The sequence below is a fragment of the Pan paniscus genome, chromosome 10, assembly GCF_029289425.2.
Source record: "Pan paniscus chromosome 10, NHGRI_mPanPan1-v2.0_pri, whole genome shotgun sequence".
Classification (NCBI taxonomy): Eukaryota; Metazoa; Chordata; class Mammalia; order Primates; family Hominidae; genus Pan; species Pan paniscus.
In genome coordinates, this window is record NC_073259.2 from 120,941,695 (window position 1) to 120,959,366 (window position 17,672).

Below are 17,672 nucleotides of genomic sequence, written 5' to 3' on the forward strand. Positions count from 1 at the left end.
TGGATGATTTCGGGGATTCAGAGAAGTCAATAATTACAGGGTATCTCAAACATTTATTGAAGTTAATTGATCGTTTCATATGTTTCTTCATTCAGTTGAACAGTTCATTCCTCTTTACCACAGTGATCCTTGTCCCCTTCAGGCCTCAGCACCACATTCTCCCAACTCTATTTTCCATGACAGGAAAGGGCAGGGAGAAGGGTCAGAAAGAACCCCAACCATAAGCACTGACATGAAACAAAGATTTCATCCTTCTAGCCTCTGGGCAGCTGGACCTAACTTCCAAATCCAGCTCTTCCACCCTTGAGCTGTGTACACTTGGGCAAGTGAGTTCCTATCTGTGTGCCTTGGTTTCCCCATCTGTAAAATGGGAGTGAATAATAGAGCTTCTCTCCCAGATTGTTGATGGCTTAAGGAAAACAATGCATATAGAGTACTTAGCATAGCACCTGGCACAGTGAGCACTCAGAAACAACAACCACAACTATTGCTGTTCCCGGGTTTGTCATGACACAGCACCTTGCCCAGCATGGACTGCACTAGCCCAGCTGAGCCCTCCAGTGGTCTTTCTCTCTTGGCTCCCTCGTCTCCAACTCTGAACCGAGGTGACCTCCTTCCCCAAAGTGCTGAGGCCCAGGCGGGAATCCCATTCACCAATCCCTCAAGGAGACAGATTGAGATCTAGAGCTCCCCAGGTGGTGACAGTAACAAACAACAGGGAGAATTAATGAGTCTGAAATGCACATGCCCTGCATGCCAGCGTGTGTCTTCCTGATGGAGCAGCTCAGTCATTTAAGGACAGGTTCCTGAGAGACCCTGGCATTAGAGCCTCAGGCCAGCCCTCATCAGAGCAGCCATTTCCCCATTCCCAGCAGATGGTCCAATTTTGACTTCAGAAAGTGCCAACTTTAATAAACTCAACAGTAATATCCCCTACTTGGCAATTAGGGTGAGGTGAAGAGCGAGCGGGGATTCTGGAATTGATGGTGTGGTGCGTGGTGTGTGGTGTGTGTGTGTGAGAGACAGAGAGAGAGAGAGAAAGACAGAAAGACAGAGAAAGAGGCAAAAATCAGAGAGAGACAGAGAGGGGCAACATGACATCGTACCCACTCTCCCACTTTGCTGCGTTTTTCTGAATGGTGAAATCGTGGTCAGCCACTGCTTCTAAAGGCAGCTGCTCTGGCTGCATCCCATCGGTTGGTGGAGCCCCAGCTTTTGGCCATTTCCTCTGCTGATTCAGAGACTGGCACATAAACCCATCACACTGGGGCAAGAAGGGTGCAGCGTGTCTCTCCCAGGCTCTGCTGCACACCACATGAAGCCTACTTTCTGGGACAGTTGTACATCCATTAACCTTTTCCTCGATATGCATCAGGATGTTGCAGCAGTACGGGAAAGCTCAAAAGTAGTTACTTGAATGTTTCTGAGGTCAGTTTGGGCTTTTTGTGGGAGGCTGAGCATCAGAAATAAGCAGAGGTCGGTCCTCCACTGAGCTTATGACCTTACTCGAAGAAGGCAACTGACTGGATCTGATCTCTCTGTAAGAGCACAGTGTGTACAGACATGCATGTAAAAGTGTATTCTTGCATGTAGGTTCTGATCATACATGTGCATGTGTGTGTGTGTGTACTCATAGCCATATGTACACATGCCTCTACAGGCGTGCCTGTGGATATATATGTGTGGGTGCATGTGTCATCTGTGTGTGTGTGTGTTTAGAGATAGATAGGCACTTGAGTCCTATAAATTTCTAATCAATGTAGCCCCTTTAAAAGCTTTAGAAAGACAGACTTCGCAGGCAGATGATAGCATCCTGGTTACCCAGAAAAAATATGAGTACAGGGATGTATAAAAGCCACAAATTTTCAGAATAAATCACTAGCAGCAACCATTACTGAATAGTTACCGTGTTCCGGGCATTTTACAAACACTATCTCATTTTATCTTTGCAACAATCCTAGGAGGTAAGGGCTTTATTTCCCTAATTTACAGATAAAGAAATTGAAGCTCGGAAAGGTTAAGGAGCTTTCCTGGGGTCACAGAGCTGGGAAGCGGCAAAGTCCAGATATAGGGCCAGGCAAGCTCACTCCAGAATTGGCACCCCAACCCCTGCGTCATAACTGCTTCCTACTAAATCCTGAAAGTGAGCACATCTGCAGGGGTGTGTGTGTGTGTGTGTGTGTGTGTGTGTGTGTGTGTGTGTCTGTGTCTGTGTTGGCATGCCTGTGTCTGTGTTGGCATGCCTGTGTATCGGGAGTCTACGCTTTCTTGGGGCTGCATGTAAACACCTGAAGAAAGTGACGGGAACCTCACAGAGTCAAAAGCTTGGCTTGCCTGACATCCACAGCCAGTCAGGGAGGAATTGTTCTGCAGAGGACAGCTAAAGTTGGATTCAGACCCAAATCAGGCTCTGGTGACTGATGGGGCAAAAATGTGGGCGTGGCAGGCAAAACAATGGCCTCCCCCAAAATGTTCACATCCCAATCCCTGGAGCTTGTGCATATGTTACCTCCAGTGGCAAAAGGGTCTTTGCAGATGTGATAGTTATGAATCTTGAGATGGGGAGATTATCCTGGATTATCCAGATGGACCCCATAGGAAACAAGGGTTTCCTATGAGAGGGAACAGGAAGGTCAGAGTCACGGAGAGATTAAAAGATGCCCTACTGCTGGTTTTGAAAATGGAGGAAGGGGCCATGAGCCAAAGAATGCAGCTGACTTCTAGAAACTGGAAAAGGCCTGGGAACAGATTCTCTCCTAGAGCCTCCAGAAGGAATGAAGCCCTGTCAATGCCTCCACTTTAGCCTTGACCTCTAGAGCTGTTAAGATACATGTACATGATTTAAGCCCCAAAGTTGTGATAATTTGTTCCAGCAGCCACAGAAAGCTAATAGAGAGTGATTCCTTGAAACCTGCTGGCATGCAATGGCATTTTGTGGCCCTCCTGATATGCTCTTTTACCACCACTGAGTTAGACCCATTTGGACCAACCTTGTAGTTTCAAAAGACTTGCTCAGCTGCATGTGTACAGAAAGACCAGAAACCTGCCTGCTTCATTCTACCTGGAACAGCCGCAGCATCTGAAACTCTCACTGCACTGAGCCTCCCAAGGGCTCCATTCATCTGTCCAAGTGTTGTCTCTAAATGGGACTGGGTGTAGTGTCTCATACCTGTAATGCCAGCACTTTGGGAGGCTTTGGTGGGAGGATTGCTTGATTGAGCCCGGGAATTCAAGACGAGCCTGAGCAATATAGTGAGACCTCATCTCTATAAAAAATAATAGCTGGACGTAGTGGCACGCACCTGGAGTCACAACTACTTGAAAGGCTGAGGTGGGAAGTTTGCTTGAGCCCAGGAGTTTGAGGCTGCAGCCAGCTATGATCAAGCCACTGCACTCCAGCCTGGGTGACAGAGTCAGACCCTGTCTCAAAAAAAAAAAAAAGAAAAGAAAAAGAAAAAAAAGGCGGGTGGGGGTGAAGTTGGGTCTCCTCCACTGAAAGCCCTTGCATGCAGTCCCATCAGTCTTCAATACAAGACCCTGCATGGAGTGGTCCCTGCCATCTCTCCAGCCTCATCTCCCACCATTCAGCCTCCCAGCCATGCTGAGCACCTCTCACTTCCTTCGCACATGCTATTCCCTGGTTTCTCTGAGACCTGTCCTGACTGTTCCTGTCTCTCTCTTGTGAGTTCTCATAGCTTCTCATACTTGTCCTTCAGGTGACTTATGATGATTATGGCAATTTGCATGATTTTTTAAACAATGTCCGATCTCTCACTTGAACGCCAGCTCCATGAGGGCAGTGATCTTGTTGTTTTGCTACCGTTGGATCCTCACTGTCTACTTGGCACATAGTAGGTACTCTATACATGTTTGTCAAGTGAGTGAATAGCCCATCTGCCTCCATTGGGATGGCAAGGCCAGACCACGTTGGGAACCTGCTTCCCACCACCTCCAGAGGCCATCCGTTGGTGCCCAGAGGAGGGGACATACTCCTGGTGCCTCTGGGAGTATCCTGGGAATTGGGATGTGCCCACCTGACTTCACTGAGTAACCAACAACTCACCTTAAGCACCCAGCCTGGTGATGGATGGTCCCAGGATGTCAGGTGTGAGTAGTCATCATAAAGTTAATCAGGCATGTAAAGACATAGTAGTGAGTGTCAGCCACTTACAGGGTTCAGCTAATTGGGCACTTAATGTGAGAGAAAGGGATGGAGACATTAGATAGGTAAACAAAACCAGGCAGGCAAATAACACCAGGCAGTCAATGCAGACAGGGTCTACTCTTAGTCATCAAGGGTCCTTCCATTTCAAAAAAAAGAGGAGAAATCTCAATGTTTCTGTCTCAGGATCTGAGAATCCGGAATGCTGCACATGAGAGGAAACTTGAGCTGCAGCTCATCTAACCCCTCTTATTAGAAGAGGTTTTTTCAAGGTCATTGACTGGAAAAGAGGTAGGATTCAAACCCGTGGCTTTTAACCATCGGCCACATGATCTTCAAAAATGCACTTTCTTCTCTGATGTAAAAATAATACATGTTCATTTTAAGAAAGTCAAGAAAGTATAGAGGAGTCCAGCTAGTTGGGTGCATTAAAGAGGGAAGTAAAAATTACCCATAACCCCTCACTGCCTGGTGATTATCGCTGTGAATATCTTGGTGTGTTTCCTTCCTGATGTATATATACATATTTGAGTGCACACAATGGAGATATTCAGGTGAGCACATTTCAAACCCAAACTCACACCCTGTTCACAATCCTGCACTCTGGGTTTTTGCTTTTTTCCCACTTAACACAGCAAGAAGAGCGTGTTTCCATGGGATGTGTCTCACCACCTCCTTTCCTGTTTCTTAAAGTGTAGCCAGGAATTCACCAGCAGATTCAAACAGGGAGCCGCTTTAAAATGCAGGTTCCTAGGCCTCCCCCAACCCCATAGAATTATTCTCTGAATATTGAACATTCTCCCCAGGTGATCTAGATAGACCATACATTTTGGGAACATTCCCCCCACACAGTGGCTCTCAACAGGACTTCATGCTTAAATTCTGATATCCAGGCAGAATTAGATCCATAGCTGAGAAGGTTTAGAGTCAGGGCCGGGCACTGGCGTTTTTCTTAACACTGGTTGATTGACATGCAGTGAGGGTAGAGAGCGTCTCCCATACACATCTAGGGCTTCCCTGCCAAGACTGGTAAAAACACATCTTTCTTCTGGGGTGAAGATGCTGAAATGTTTTATCACCAGGATAAAGACCCACTTGTGACACATGGTCCACCATGACCCAATTTTGACTTGGCTTTTTGCAAAGTTTTATTTCCTAGTTTAAAGTCTTAAGCTGTTGGGGTCTTCCATGTTGTGGCTCCAGCATCTGAGCTGCAGGCAGGCTGCAGGAAGCTCCCTGCTCATTCTCAATCTTCTCAGGGAGAAGGAAGATCTGCGTGTCCCCACCTCACACGCATCCTCTTTATTGGTCTGTATTAAATTCATGGATAATGAGGGTCCCTGAGCTGAGACATCTGAGTAATGATCTTAATTCTGTTGCATTTCTGTGCCATTTGCTGCTGCTGATTGGAGCTAATGAGACACTCCCTGAATAACGTGTGTTCATGAGGCCTTTTGGCGTCCAGGAGTTAATGGTGAAAGGAGCAGGCACTAGGTGGGGAGGCTGCAGTGTGGGTTTGCAAGTGACGGGCAAGTCCACAGCCTTCATTTTCCAGGAAGAGGCAGAAAACCCTTTTAAGTTTCCTTAAAGCACACTGCGGTTTAGAATTGGATTTGTCCCACGCCCTCTTCCTGAGCTGCTTTGGCAAAGCTCAACATGAGGCAGGAGGCTGTGGGGATTCATGGAAAGCAAAGATGATTGACTGAAGCAGAGAACTAGATTCTAGCTGTGGCTGAGTGACCCAGGCAAGCGGCCCACTCTCTCTGTGTTCTGAGACCCCCAATGGTAGAGTGAGAAGAACACAATCTATTTTCTGACTAAGGCAGTTGATGAAGGTGAAAATAGTTGGGAGCAACTGTGTACAAGAAAAATGTCCCCATGCAACTGCCATCCCCCGCCTCCATGAGCCCACTTCGTTGTCTCATAAAATTTTATAATTCTATGGCATTGAAAGGCATCCTGATGTTTAACAGCTCTAGTCAACTTCAAACTGTTTTTTTAAAACCGTGGAACCAACTTTCTAAAGGAAATCTAATTCAACAGTCCAAACAAACAAAAGAGATCAGTGCAGACATGCTCTGTATGGAATGAGGTGTGGTAACCCCTCAAATTCTCTCCCACCATGCTGCCACAGAGGTTGGCCCCTGAACTGGCTCTCTGAAACCCTCGGGGTACCATGAAGCACAGTTTGACAACCACCGATGCAACCCAATGCCTCCTATTTTCCAGATGAGCAAACTGAAGTCCAGAGAGGCAAAAGTCCAGGCTAAAATCGAGATTTGTCAACCGCATGTTGAGGGTTCTTTGGGGAAACACAGTGATGGAGCATTGGTTGGGTATCTTGTCCCAACCTCGGGCAGTGAGAGGTGGATGGGCTAGAACCAGCCAGGGTAACTGCATATGTGCAGCTTGGTGCTTGCTAATGATTCAGGGTCCCTTGGTGAGGGAAAGGCAGGGACATTGAGTGGAGGTTGGCCTGTTCAAGGTGATCCCCATGGCTGTACATGGCATGTGGCTGTGTGCACAGCAGCATGGTGTAGCAGCTGAGAACAGGGACTTGGGAGCCGACTGCCTGGGTCTGAGTCCCAGCTTTCACCACTTCGTAGCTGTGTAACTGGCATAAACCACTTAATCTTTCTGTGTCTCCGTTTTCTCATGTAGTAAATGGAAACAAAAGTAATCCTTAGCTTCTAGTGTAACTGGGAGGAGTCATTAAGAATATCCCCGGCTGGGCGCAGTGGCTCACGCCTGTAATCCCAGCACTTTGGGAGGCCAAGTTGGGCAGATCATGAGGTCAGGAGATCGAGACCATCCTGGGTAGCACAGTGAAACCCCGTCTCTACTAAAAATACAAAAAATTAGCCAGGCGCGATGGTGGGCGCCTGTAGTCCCAGCTACTTGGGAGGCTGAGGTAGGAGAATGGCGTGAACCTGGGAGGCGGAGTTTGCAGTGAGCCGAGATCGCACCACTGCACTCCAGCCTGGGCGACAGAGCAAGACTCCGTCTCAAAAAAAAAAAAAAAAAAAAAAAAGGATATCCCTGTGGAGGGCTCACATCTGTAATCCCAATGCTTTGGGAAGCTAAGGCAAGAGGATCATTTGAGACCATGAGTTTGAGACCAGCCTAAGCAACATAGTGAGACCCCATCTTTCCAAAAGAAATTTTTTAAAATTAGCCAGGTATGTGAGATCGTACCATTGCACTTCAGTCTGGGCCACAGAGTGAGACTCAGTCCCCACCCCCTAAAAAAAAGTTAGCCGGGCATGGTTGCGCATGCCTGTAGTCCCAGCTACTTGGGAGCCTCAGGCAGGAGGACTACTTGAAGTCAGGAGGTTAGTGCTGCAATAAGCTGTGATCACACCATTGCACTCTGGCCTGGGTGGCAGAGCAAGGCCCTATCTCTAAAAATAATAGTAACACTACATAAATAAAATGAGAAAATAAAATTTAAATAAAAAGCTGTGCCTGGTACATAGTAAGTGCTCAGTAAATACCAGCTACTATTACAGGAGTTCTGAGACCATGGACTGGGAGCTTGTTCCTGCTTCCTGCCCCCTCCAATCATCCTATAGAAATAACTTCTAGGGAAGATGGGGTGGGTGGGGGGAAAATGAGGAAGAATTGAGAAGAGCGTGCTACCTTCAGCTCTGTGCATGGTGCCTCCTCAAGCGGTTCTGTGCAATCTGGGTCACAGCGGAGGCTCCGGAGCCTGCAGGCTGCCTTTGGCTCTTCCCTGGGCAGGGCAGCACCTCTCTCGAATGGAACACAAAGGGACAAGCTGCTATTTATGGCATTGTAACTCGGAGCACTCTGAGGGTGTGGCAGGAGCAACGAGGGCCGTGGGGAGAGTCAGCATTAAGTGCCTGCCAGGCAGGGCTACCAGGGGCCCTCTGGGTGCTGTGACGCCCAAGTCCCTCCCATCGGCTCTCCCCTGCCATGTATGTACACAGCTGGGACCCAGCCCATGGAGGGGTGGGTGGGGTCCAGCTCTATCTGGGTTCACTGACTGTGTGTCTGGAGGGAGTCCTCATTTGAGGGATGGGCAAGGAGATGACTTCAAGCTGGTGGGAAATGACCCCCCCAAAAAAAACCCGAAGTGGAAACAGGATACCACAGTTGTCATTCAGTGTGTGGTCTGAAACCAGTGGCATCATGTGCCACCACCTGGGAGCTTTCTAGAAATGTAGCACCTCAGGCCCCACCTCAGACCTGGTGTTTCAGGATCTGCATTTTAACAGATCCCCGTGTCATCTGCGTGCATATTAAACTTAAGAAGTGCTAGGGTCATGCGTATGAAACATGGGTTCTAGGGGGTTTTGTTGTTGTTTTTTTGAGACAGAGTCTCGCTCTGTCACCCAGGCTGGAGTGCAGTGGCACAATCTCAACTCACTGCAACCTCCGCCTCCTGGGTCCAAGCGGTTCTCCTGCCTCAGCCTCTCAAGTAACTTGGACTACAGATGCACACCACCAGGCCCAGCTAATTTTTTTGTATTTTTAGTAGAGATGGGGTTTCACCATGTTGGTCAGCCTGGTCTTGAACTCCCGGCCTCAGGTAATCCAACAACTTGGCCTCCCAAAGTGTTGGGATTACACGCGTGAGCCACCATGCCCAGTTATGGGTTCTAGTTTTGGCTCTGCCACTTCCTAGCTGTGTGACCTTGGGTAAGTCATTTAACTTCCCTGTGCCACTTTCTTCACCTGTAAAATGGCATAAATAGTAGTGCCTCCCTCCTGGAAGTGGGTGGCAATGCACTTCATGCCATGCTAAGCATATAGTGAGTATTACTGAAGTGTAAGCTGTTATTATGCATGACTTGACACTCAATGTGCTTACTTTTGCTAGATATATGTGTGGGGAGTGAGCTGCTCTCGTTCATTCATTGATTCAACCAGCATATACAAATCCTCACTACAGCCTAGGCACTGATCCAGCACTGGGCACACAGCAGGGAACAGAACAGACAAGGTGCCTGGCCCCGGGGAACTCATAGCCCAGCAACAAACCAGAGATTGTTTCACAATCAGCTAATTATTTAATGCAGATAATCCCTATAGTTAATTCCAAAGGTGACCAGTGCTATGAGGAAGTACCAGGTTGCTAGTAGAGTGAATAAAATTGGTAGTCAGAGGAGGCTCTCAAGAGGGAGTGCTATTCTAAAGAATGAGGACACTCAGGCCAGGCGCAGGGGCTCACGCCTGTAATCCCAGCATTTTGGGAGGCCAAGGCAGGTGGATCACAAGGTCAGGAGATCAAGACAATCCTGGCCAACATGGTGAAACCCAGTCTCTACTAAAAATACAAAAATTAGCCCAGCATGGCAGTGTGTGCCTGTAGCCCCAGCTACTCAGGAGGCTGAGGCAGGAGAATTGCTTGAACCCGGGAGGCAGAGGTTGCAGTGAGCCCAGATTGCGCCACTGCACTCCAGCCTGGGTGACAGAGCAAGACTCTGTCAAAAAAAAAAAAAAAAAAATGGATACTGTAGGCAGGGAAAATATAAAAGTGTGTGTGTATGCAACAGAGAGAGACAGAGAGATCACAAATGTGTGTGTTTGTTACACAAGGAACTGAATGTGCTCTGATGCTGAGGCAGACAGAACTGAAACTGAAAGATCAGTGTAACTAGAGCAATGATTCTCAAAGCCATTCTTGAGCATGCATCAGGGTACCTTGGAGGACTTATAAAATACAGATTGCTGGATCTCTATCCAGCCAAATTAGAATCATTTAGCTTCCAGGACATTCATTTTCAAAGGGGAGTCTTCCTGCGTTCTGTTCACCCTCCACCCTTTCCTTAAACTGTCTGTACTTGACAATTTCAGGGCAGAATTTCTAATTAAGTTGGGCTGGGGTGGAGCCAAAGAATTCGGTTGGGTCATTGAATGTCAGGAGAGGAGGGGGTCAAGGAAGACCCCCCTGCCACGGGGTTTCTGGTTTGAGCAAGTATGTAGATGGTGGTGACATTTCCCAAGACTGGGAAGCAGGTTTGCTAGAGCTGGAGATGGAGAGCAGCCAAGATGAAAAGTTGAGTTTGAAAGGGTAAGTTTGAGATGCCTATGAAGACATCCAAGTAAAGGCATGATGGAGACAGATAAATAGACCTAAATAAATTTAGCGCTCAGAAGGCAGTTTCTGGGAGGAGGTGACAGAAGATAGAAAGGACTAGATAAGGTTCTTAATCCAAAGTCAGTAGAATAGATGGGACTTTGAGGGGTGTGGGAGGGAGGTCTTTGGTATTCTGAAAGTGCGTCAGAATTTTATGTGCATGTGCCTTTTCTTGGGGAAGAGTTCACAACTGTCATCAGACGCACAACAGCGTATGACTCAAAGAAGGTGAAGACTATCAACCTGACACTGTGGGGTATGCTGGTGGTCCCCAGTCCTACAAGGTCCTTATTTACCTTGTCTCTGCTTCCAGACGCCTGGTGGACCGCCTAGAAAACATGAGGAAGAACGTGGCTGGGGATGGGGTGAACCGCTGCATACTGTGTGGAGAACAGCTGGGGATGCTGGGCTCTGCCTGTGTAGTATGTGAGGACTGTAAGAAGGTATCATCATCCTCTTCTCCCTTCTTCCCTGTGCAGCACCTGCAGAGGGGAAAGTCCTAGGCTCCAGCTGTAGGGGTCACTGGGTCTTGGGGGTGGAGCTTGGATCCTGAAGATCACTTGCCAGGATATGGTTTTTTTCTGGGATGCTTCCATGCCCTACTGTCTTCCAACGTAACCCTGATCCTGGTTCCTCCCTGGAAGCCACTCTGAGCCTTCTGTCTCTTAGAGCTGAGCTCCATCCAGGGTGAACTAGGGAGCCTGTGGCAGAACATGAGCAATGATTGAGCCTGCAGATATTCTGGTTGTACCTTAGCAAGTTATGTGTCAGTTTAAACAGCATGCTAAGCACATGTTTATACTTGTGTGTATGTGGAATGCTTTCAGTTTTCTCGTATCCTGGGTTCTGATACAAGAAACTTAGAAAGCCAAGTTAGAATCATTTGGCTTCCAAAGCATTTGTTCTCAAAGGGGAGTATTCCTGAACTCTGTTCACCCTCTAACCTTTCCTTAAACTGTCTGCACTTGACAGTTTGGGAGCAAAGATACAACTGTCCTGGGGTCTGCCGGACTCCAAGAGTTCAGTTGAACAACCCAGCTGGAGACATCTACAATGTCATCATCTCCAGCTTGATGTCACATTTGACATGTAGAATGAAATCTTGCGAAAAGTTTATTCTGAAAAACTTGCCAGTCAACTCGATAGCGAGAATTTTGTGACGCATTAAGTTTCCCTAATTGTCTTAACTTCCAGGAAATTCAATAAAAAATACAGTATTTCATCACACAGCCATGGCATTTTCTCAGATAACTTTCTTCTCCTTGGGGAGTTAAACTTCTAGTCATAGTCTAGGTTGTCTCAGGTCCGTTTTGGAAATAAAGAGGAAATAAATTAAGATAAAAAATGGATATATGGTCATTCCTCTTTAGAAAAAAGTATGTCAGTGATCTCCCCGGTGTGGATGATGAAAATTCAGATCCCACAGGGACTCTTAAAGAATTCCTTCATCCAGTGCTTGGGAATGACTCAAGTTCTTATTGGAAACAAGACTCAAATTGGAGTTTTATTCTAACTGGCCTTGCTCATAGAAGGAAGTGGGAGAAATGGAAGCAAGTTCTTCCTCTTTACATCCACCAAGAGAAAGTGGGGGGCTACATTGCCATGCCTCCCATGAGCATGGCTCATCTGAGTGTGTTGGCTGTGTTTCATCCACAGAACGTCTGCACCAAGTGCGGAGTGGAGACCAACAACCGCCTGCATTCTGTGTGGCTCTGCAAAATCTGCATTGAGCAGAGGGAGGTGAGTGCCCTGGTCCCACCTGGTGCCTAGATCACCCTCCTTTCTTGGCCAGCTTAAGAGGTGCCTTAAGAGGTTTGTATGAAAGGACCCAGCTCAGCAGTGAACATTGACAGAACAACCTCAGAGTATTTGGATGAATTATTTCTCCTCCTCTGCTTCTGTGACTTTTTTTCTTCCTTCCCATCCTCTCTTCTTCCCTCTCTGTTCATCGCCCTCTGGCCTCTGTTCTTTCTCTGACCCCATTTCTCACCTTATGGGTCTTCCTTTCCCAACATCTTTCCTTTCTCTCTCTCTATTCCATTTCTTATTTCCATTTTATTTCCTCACACTCTCCTCTTGTATGAGCCCTTTTCTTCCTCTAATCCTTACTGCTTTTTTCTCCCCATTCCTCATTTTGTTATTTCTCACATCTTCACACCCTTTTCTCGGCAATTTCTCTTTACTTTGTCCTCTTTCTTTCTCCCAGGCATCCTTCTCTTCCCCAGTCCTGCTTCTTACTCATCTTACCCCAATTAAGTCCTTTCTCCTTCTCCCAATTTCTTCATCCCCCACCCACTGCTGCAGAGTCCTGCCTTTGAAACCATGTTTCAATAACCATGTTCTCCTCAGTTTCTGTCAGGGGCCTGGCAGGAAAGCATTGGCACACTTCAGTAGGATAATCAAGGGCTTGATGAAGGTGTTATTGACAAAGGTCCGGGCAGAGCTAAGAGGAATCAGCAAGGGTTGGCGAGTCACCCTAGCACCAGCAAAAACAGGTTTGCTGTTTCCCCTTCTAAGACTGAAGAGATAGAGGAGGGAATGGTTACCAGACAGGAAGATAGGTGTAGCCTAACAGGAATGCAGTCACTGTCCAACTAGCAGTGGGTTGGGGGGAGCCAAGGAAATAAATACCATAGTCCCACCCTCCTCTTTGCTACAAACTCTTTATTTGCCCAGAGAACTCTTCAGCAATCCAAGCTTTCAAGAGGCTTTGTTGTAATCCCTGGTGCTCTCCTTGACCAACTAAACCTGAAGACAGAGGTCAAGGTTTATTTGGTGGAGTCCAGTTAGTGCAGCCCATACTGGTCAGCCTCCTGGGGCACAGAGCAGGGTGGAGAATGAATCTGACGGGGCAATGGAAGATGTTTCACACACCGTCCTAGGTGTGCTGCTCTGTTCTGACCCACAGGGCCAGGAGAAAGGCCAGAGGTCTTGGGGAAGTTGTAGGTAGATCACCCTCTTCACAACAACCAGTGTAGTGGAGAGCATGCCACATTTAAGAGATGGAAGACTTGGAGTTGAGCACTTGTTTTTCCATTCTCTAGCTGTGTACTATTGGACCAGTCCTTAAGATTTTGGATATCCCACTTTCTCCATCCAAACTCCACTTTCTTCATGGGTAAACTCAAGCCCTTTCTACTGAGTTTTCAGGGTGGATGAGCTGAATAAATATGAATTGTGCAGGGCTCTGTAGTAATAATAAAAGTGTGCTGGCTATTGTGTCAGTGTGCTTTGGATGAGGAGGAAAGATAAAAATGGGCACTCATGAAGGTAAGAGCAACAGCGCTTGGCTGCCACATCTTCAATCCCTGTCTCTCCTCCCCAAGGTGTGGAAGCGTTCTGGAGCGTGGTTCTTCAAAGGCTTCCCCAAACAGGTCCTCCCACAGCCTATGCCTATAAAGAAGACCAAGCCCCAGCAGCCTGTCAGTGAGCCTGCTGCCCCTGAACAGCCTGCTCCTGAGCCCAAGCACCCTGCCCGGGCTCCAGCTCGAGGTAGGACAAAACATTTGCTTCTTTCAGGACCAAGGACAGATCTTAGCCAACTGGTCTACCTGAGGGATGGCCTGACATCATGTCTGTGTTTCCACCCAGTTGTTGCATGGTCAGCTTCTGCACTTGGGTCTAGGACTCCTATATCTCCTTCAGAGTTCACCATAAATTGTTATCAAGAGGGTAGCACAGGGAACTCTCCAGCAATGCCAAGCCGCCCAGAGGCTTCATTGTCATCCCTGGTGGCATATCTAGTGTACAAGAGGTGGAAATTAAAATTAGGAACTGAGAGAGACTTTCACCACCAAGATCACACTGGAGCCTGGGAGAATACTCAGCTTGCTGAGAAGGCCTTCCTGGACCCTGATATTTCTCCTACTATCCATAAGCAAGTCTGATTTGGACTAATTAAAAGTGAAAGATGAATAGAAGGAAATCAGTAAAAGAAAATTACTGCTACTAAATTGCTACTATTGACATTATCACTATTATCCAAGTATTATGATTAATTATTAAAATGATTAAGAGGGAGAAGCAAAACAGTAAAAATTTTAAAAAGCAACCATAGTAAAAATACATTTTAGTTGGACTAGACCACTAGGACTGACCAGATAAAGCCCTTGCAATAATTTCAACTGATGCTAAGTGAGAAAATCTGGACTAAATGACAATTCCAGATTGAGTGCAGGCGGTACTTCTGAAAGGAAGGGTACAGCATTTTTCATAAGATAACTTATCAAGGCACTTAGCACAATGCCTGCCACCTAAGAGGCATTCAACAAATGTTTTCTTCCTGACGAGGCAAGAGCAATTTCTACTCCTTGCAGAGAATCACCAAATTGTCAACATATATTGCATCCCTGAGGAGTCCCCAGTTTTCACCACTAAAATACTCCTTCTTCCTAGTTCTTCTAGGCTGAGAAGGCTGTATAGCATAATTGTTCTTTATAAAGCCTGTGTATGCGCGTATGTGTTTGTGCATGCAAAAAAAAATGTGAAATTGTAAACAGGAGCTAGATCAAAGAGGAGGTTGGGAGAAAGACTTTTAATTTTTAAAACATATTCTTAGGCAATAGTCAATGAACCCCTTTGTAGGCTTCTTAAGTACCGGTTTTCCAGACACCAGAAAACCAGTACTCATAATTTGTGTTTTCTTTCTCCAGGTGACAGTGAAGATAGGAGGGGCCCGGGTCAGAAGACAGGTGGGTTCTGCTGACTCTGTTTTGTCATTTGAGACACGAATTCACCTAATTCCCTTGATGCCCTTTCTCTACTCAATTCATGCTCTTCTTTCCAGGCCCTGACCCGGCCTCTGCTCCCGGGCGAGGAAACTATGGGCCTCCCGTGCGCAGGGCCTCCGAGGCACGAATGAGCTCATCTAGCCGGGATTCAGAGAGCTGGGACAACAGTGGGGGTGCTGGAGACTCCAGCCGGAGCCCAGCAGGTGAGCAAGGTGGGCAAATCCAGAGACAGTTCTCTGGATAGGGAGACTCAAAAAGAATGAGGGGAACTGTGTTTTTATTCATTTACTTAGGCAGCATTTATTGAGTCCTACTGTGTGCCGTGTTCTATTCCAGATACTGGTTTTAGTCTATGGTAGAGGAAAGACAGGATTCAGAAACAATTCTGGCTCTAGACATCCATAATTTTGGTTAGATCCTTTTCTTGCAGTAATACCATATGTCAGAAAACATGATTTTTTTTTGTCCCCGCCTCAAAAAAAAAAAAACCCTGGGGGAAAAATGCCCCTAGGCTTCGAACAAAGTAAGGATGCTTCACTCTCAAAGATCTCTCCAAGTCTACCCTTGGCAACGGCCTCTGCTGTCTGGGCATATGGCATAGGTCAGCATGGCCAGGATGTCACTGACATGTGCTCGTATTGGGTACCTCACATTCCTGGCCTCACTCTTGGTGGGTTTATTTGGTAAGAGTGCCCATTGGTAGGAGTCATGGAGCACAGGACTTTGAAGGAAATGTCTACCATATTGGAACATCTTTGTTCCATAGCCCCTTGTCTGAGACCTCAAAGCGGCTTCATTTCTTTTGCAGGAAGGGGCTGTGTCTGGGTCTAAGTCAGACTGGCTGAATATTTATGTCCCATGTTGACATCTGGCCTTCTCTTCCTGAATTGTGTGTTTGTAGCTTAGCACTTCACTTCCTCTTATTGGCAACAGAGCTGGGCACGTACCTTGTGCTTCATAATCTGCCCAGACCTCCCCCCGACAATGACCCTATGGTTCAGATGAACAGAGAAAGAGGAACTTCTCAGATCCTCAACATCAGGAAGTATTTATAGAGTGTTTACTATGTGCCAAATGCCATCTCAAGTTCTTTTACATACATTATCTCATTTAATGTTTGCCACAACTCCAAAATCCACGTATGAGACTTCTGTTATTCGCATTTTACAGAATGGAGAAACTGAGCCTCAGAGAGGCGATGCTACTTGCCTTAGGTCACACAACTGATAATTGGTTAGAATGAGAATTAATTCCCTGTATGTCCAATCTCAAAGCCTGTACTTTTTCTTTTCTCTTCCAGAGAGGTAAAGTTTCTTTTGGCAATGCCTTTTAAAATTATTTTTTAATTGTTGTAAAATATATATAACATAAAATCTACCATTTTAACCATTTTCATGTGTACAATTCAGTGGTGTAAAGTACATTCACATGGTTACACAACCATGCCACTCTCCATCTGCAGAACTTTTTTGTCATTACAAACTGAAACTTTGTATCCATTAAATAATTCCACACTCCTCTCTGCCCAGCCCCTGGTAACCACTCTTCTTGATTCTGTATCTATGGTTTTGACTACTCTAGGTACTGCGTATCAGTAGAATAATACAGAATTTGTCCTTTCATGACTGGCTTATTCCACCTAGCATAATGTCTTCAAGGTTCACCCGTGTTGTAGCATGTGTCAGAATTTCTTTCCTTTTTAACCCATTATGCTGGAGGTTGCAATATTTTTGTGTGAAGAACCAGACCTTGACGGTGACTTTGAGCAGTAGGATATAAATAACTCCTACAAGCTTAGCATTCCAATAATGGAACACTGGGCATAAATTAAGAATACACAATATTCTATTGTGTATTTATATAGTGAATATATATATACACACACACATAAGATAGTATACATATATATACAATAGAATATATAGAAAGATAGTATATATAATATAAAATATAATATACAATATATAGTATATGTTATACATTATATACATATAGAGTATATACACACAGTGCATACACTATATATAGTGGTGTATATGTATATACATGTATATATACATATATATAGTGGTGTGTGTGTATATATATATTATATATACTACATTCTGTTTATCCATTCACCCATCAACCTTTTAGCTGTTGTAAACGATGTCATTGTGCACCTGACATACAAATATCTGTTGCACTCTGTTCTTTTGAGTATATACCTATAAGTGAAGTTGCTGGATCATATGGTAATTCTGTGTTTAATTTTTTGAGGAACCACCATTCTGTTTTCCATGGTGGCTGAGACATTTTTAGATTCCCACCAACAATGCAAAAGGGTTCTCATTTCTCCATGTCCTCACCAATATTCGTTATTCTCTGGATTTTGTTTTTGTTTTTAATAATAGTCATCCCAATGGTGTGAAGTGGCATCTCCTTGTGGTTTTGACTTGCATTTCCCTATGATTAGTGATACTGAGCATCTTTTCATGTGCTTTTGGCCATTTGGATATTTTCCCTGGAGACACAGCTATTCAAGTCCTTTGAACACATTTTAAACTGGATAGTTTGTCTTTTGTTGTTGAGTCATAGAAGTTCTTTATATATTCTGGATATTAATGTCTTATCAGATATATAATTTACACATTTTTCTCTTATTTCATGGGTTGTTTTTTCATTCTTTTATAGTGTC

At 45.7% G+C, this 17,672-nt stretch overlaps 1 protein-coding gene across 16 annotated transcripts in view; it reads left to right on the top strand.

Moving 5' to 3' along the window:
• RPH3A (rabphilin 3A) overlaps positions 1–17,672 on the top strand; it is a 320,980-nt gene that overhangs the window by 274,399 nt on the left and 28,909 nt on the right. For 14 of the 16 annotated variants that reach the window (XM_055096191.2, XM_055096193.2, XM_055096192.2 and 11 more), the window contains 5 exons: positions 10,579–10,708; positions 11,922–12,005; positions 13,592–13,757; positions 14,918–14,956; positions 15,052–15,198. In XM_055096191.2, coding sequence (XP_054952166.1) covers positions 10,579–10,708; positions 11,922–12,005; positions 13,592–13,757; positions 14,918–14,956; positions 15,052–15,198 — 566 coding nt within the window. Of the gene's footprint in view, positions 1–10,578; positions 10,709–11,921; positions 12,006–13,591; positions 13,758–14,917; positions 14,957–15,051; positions 15,208–17,672 lie in introns of all 16 variants that reach the window. The other 2 variants (XM_055096189.1, XM_055096188.2) reach the window with 1 other exon arrangement.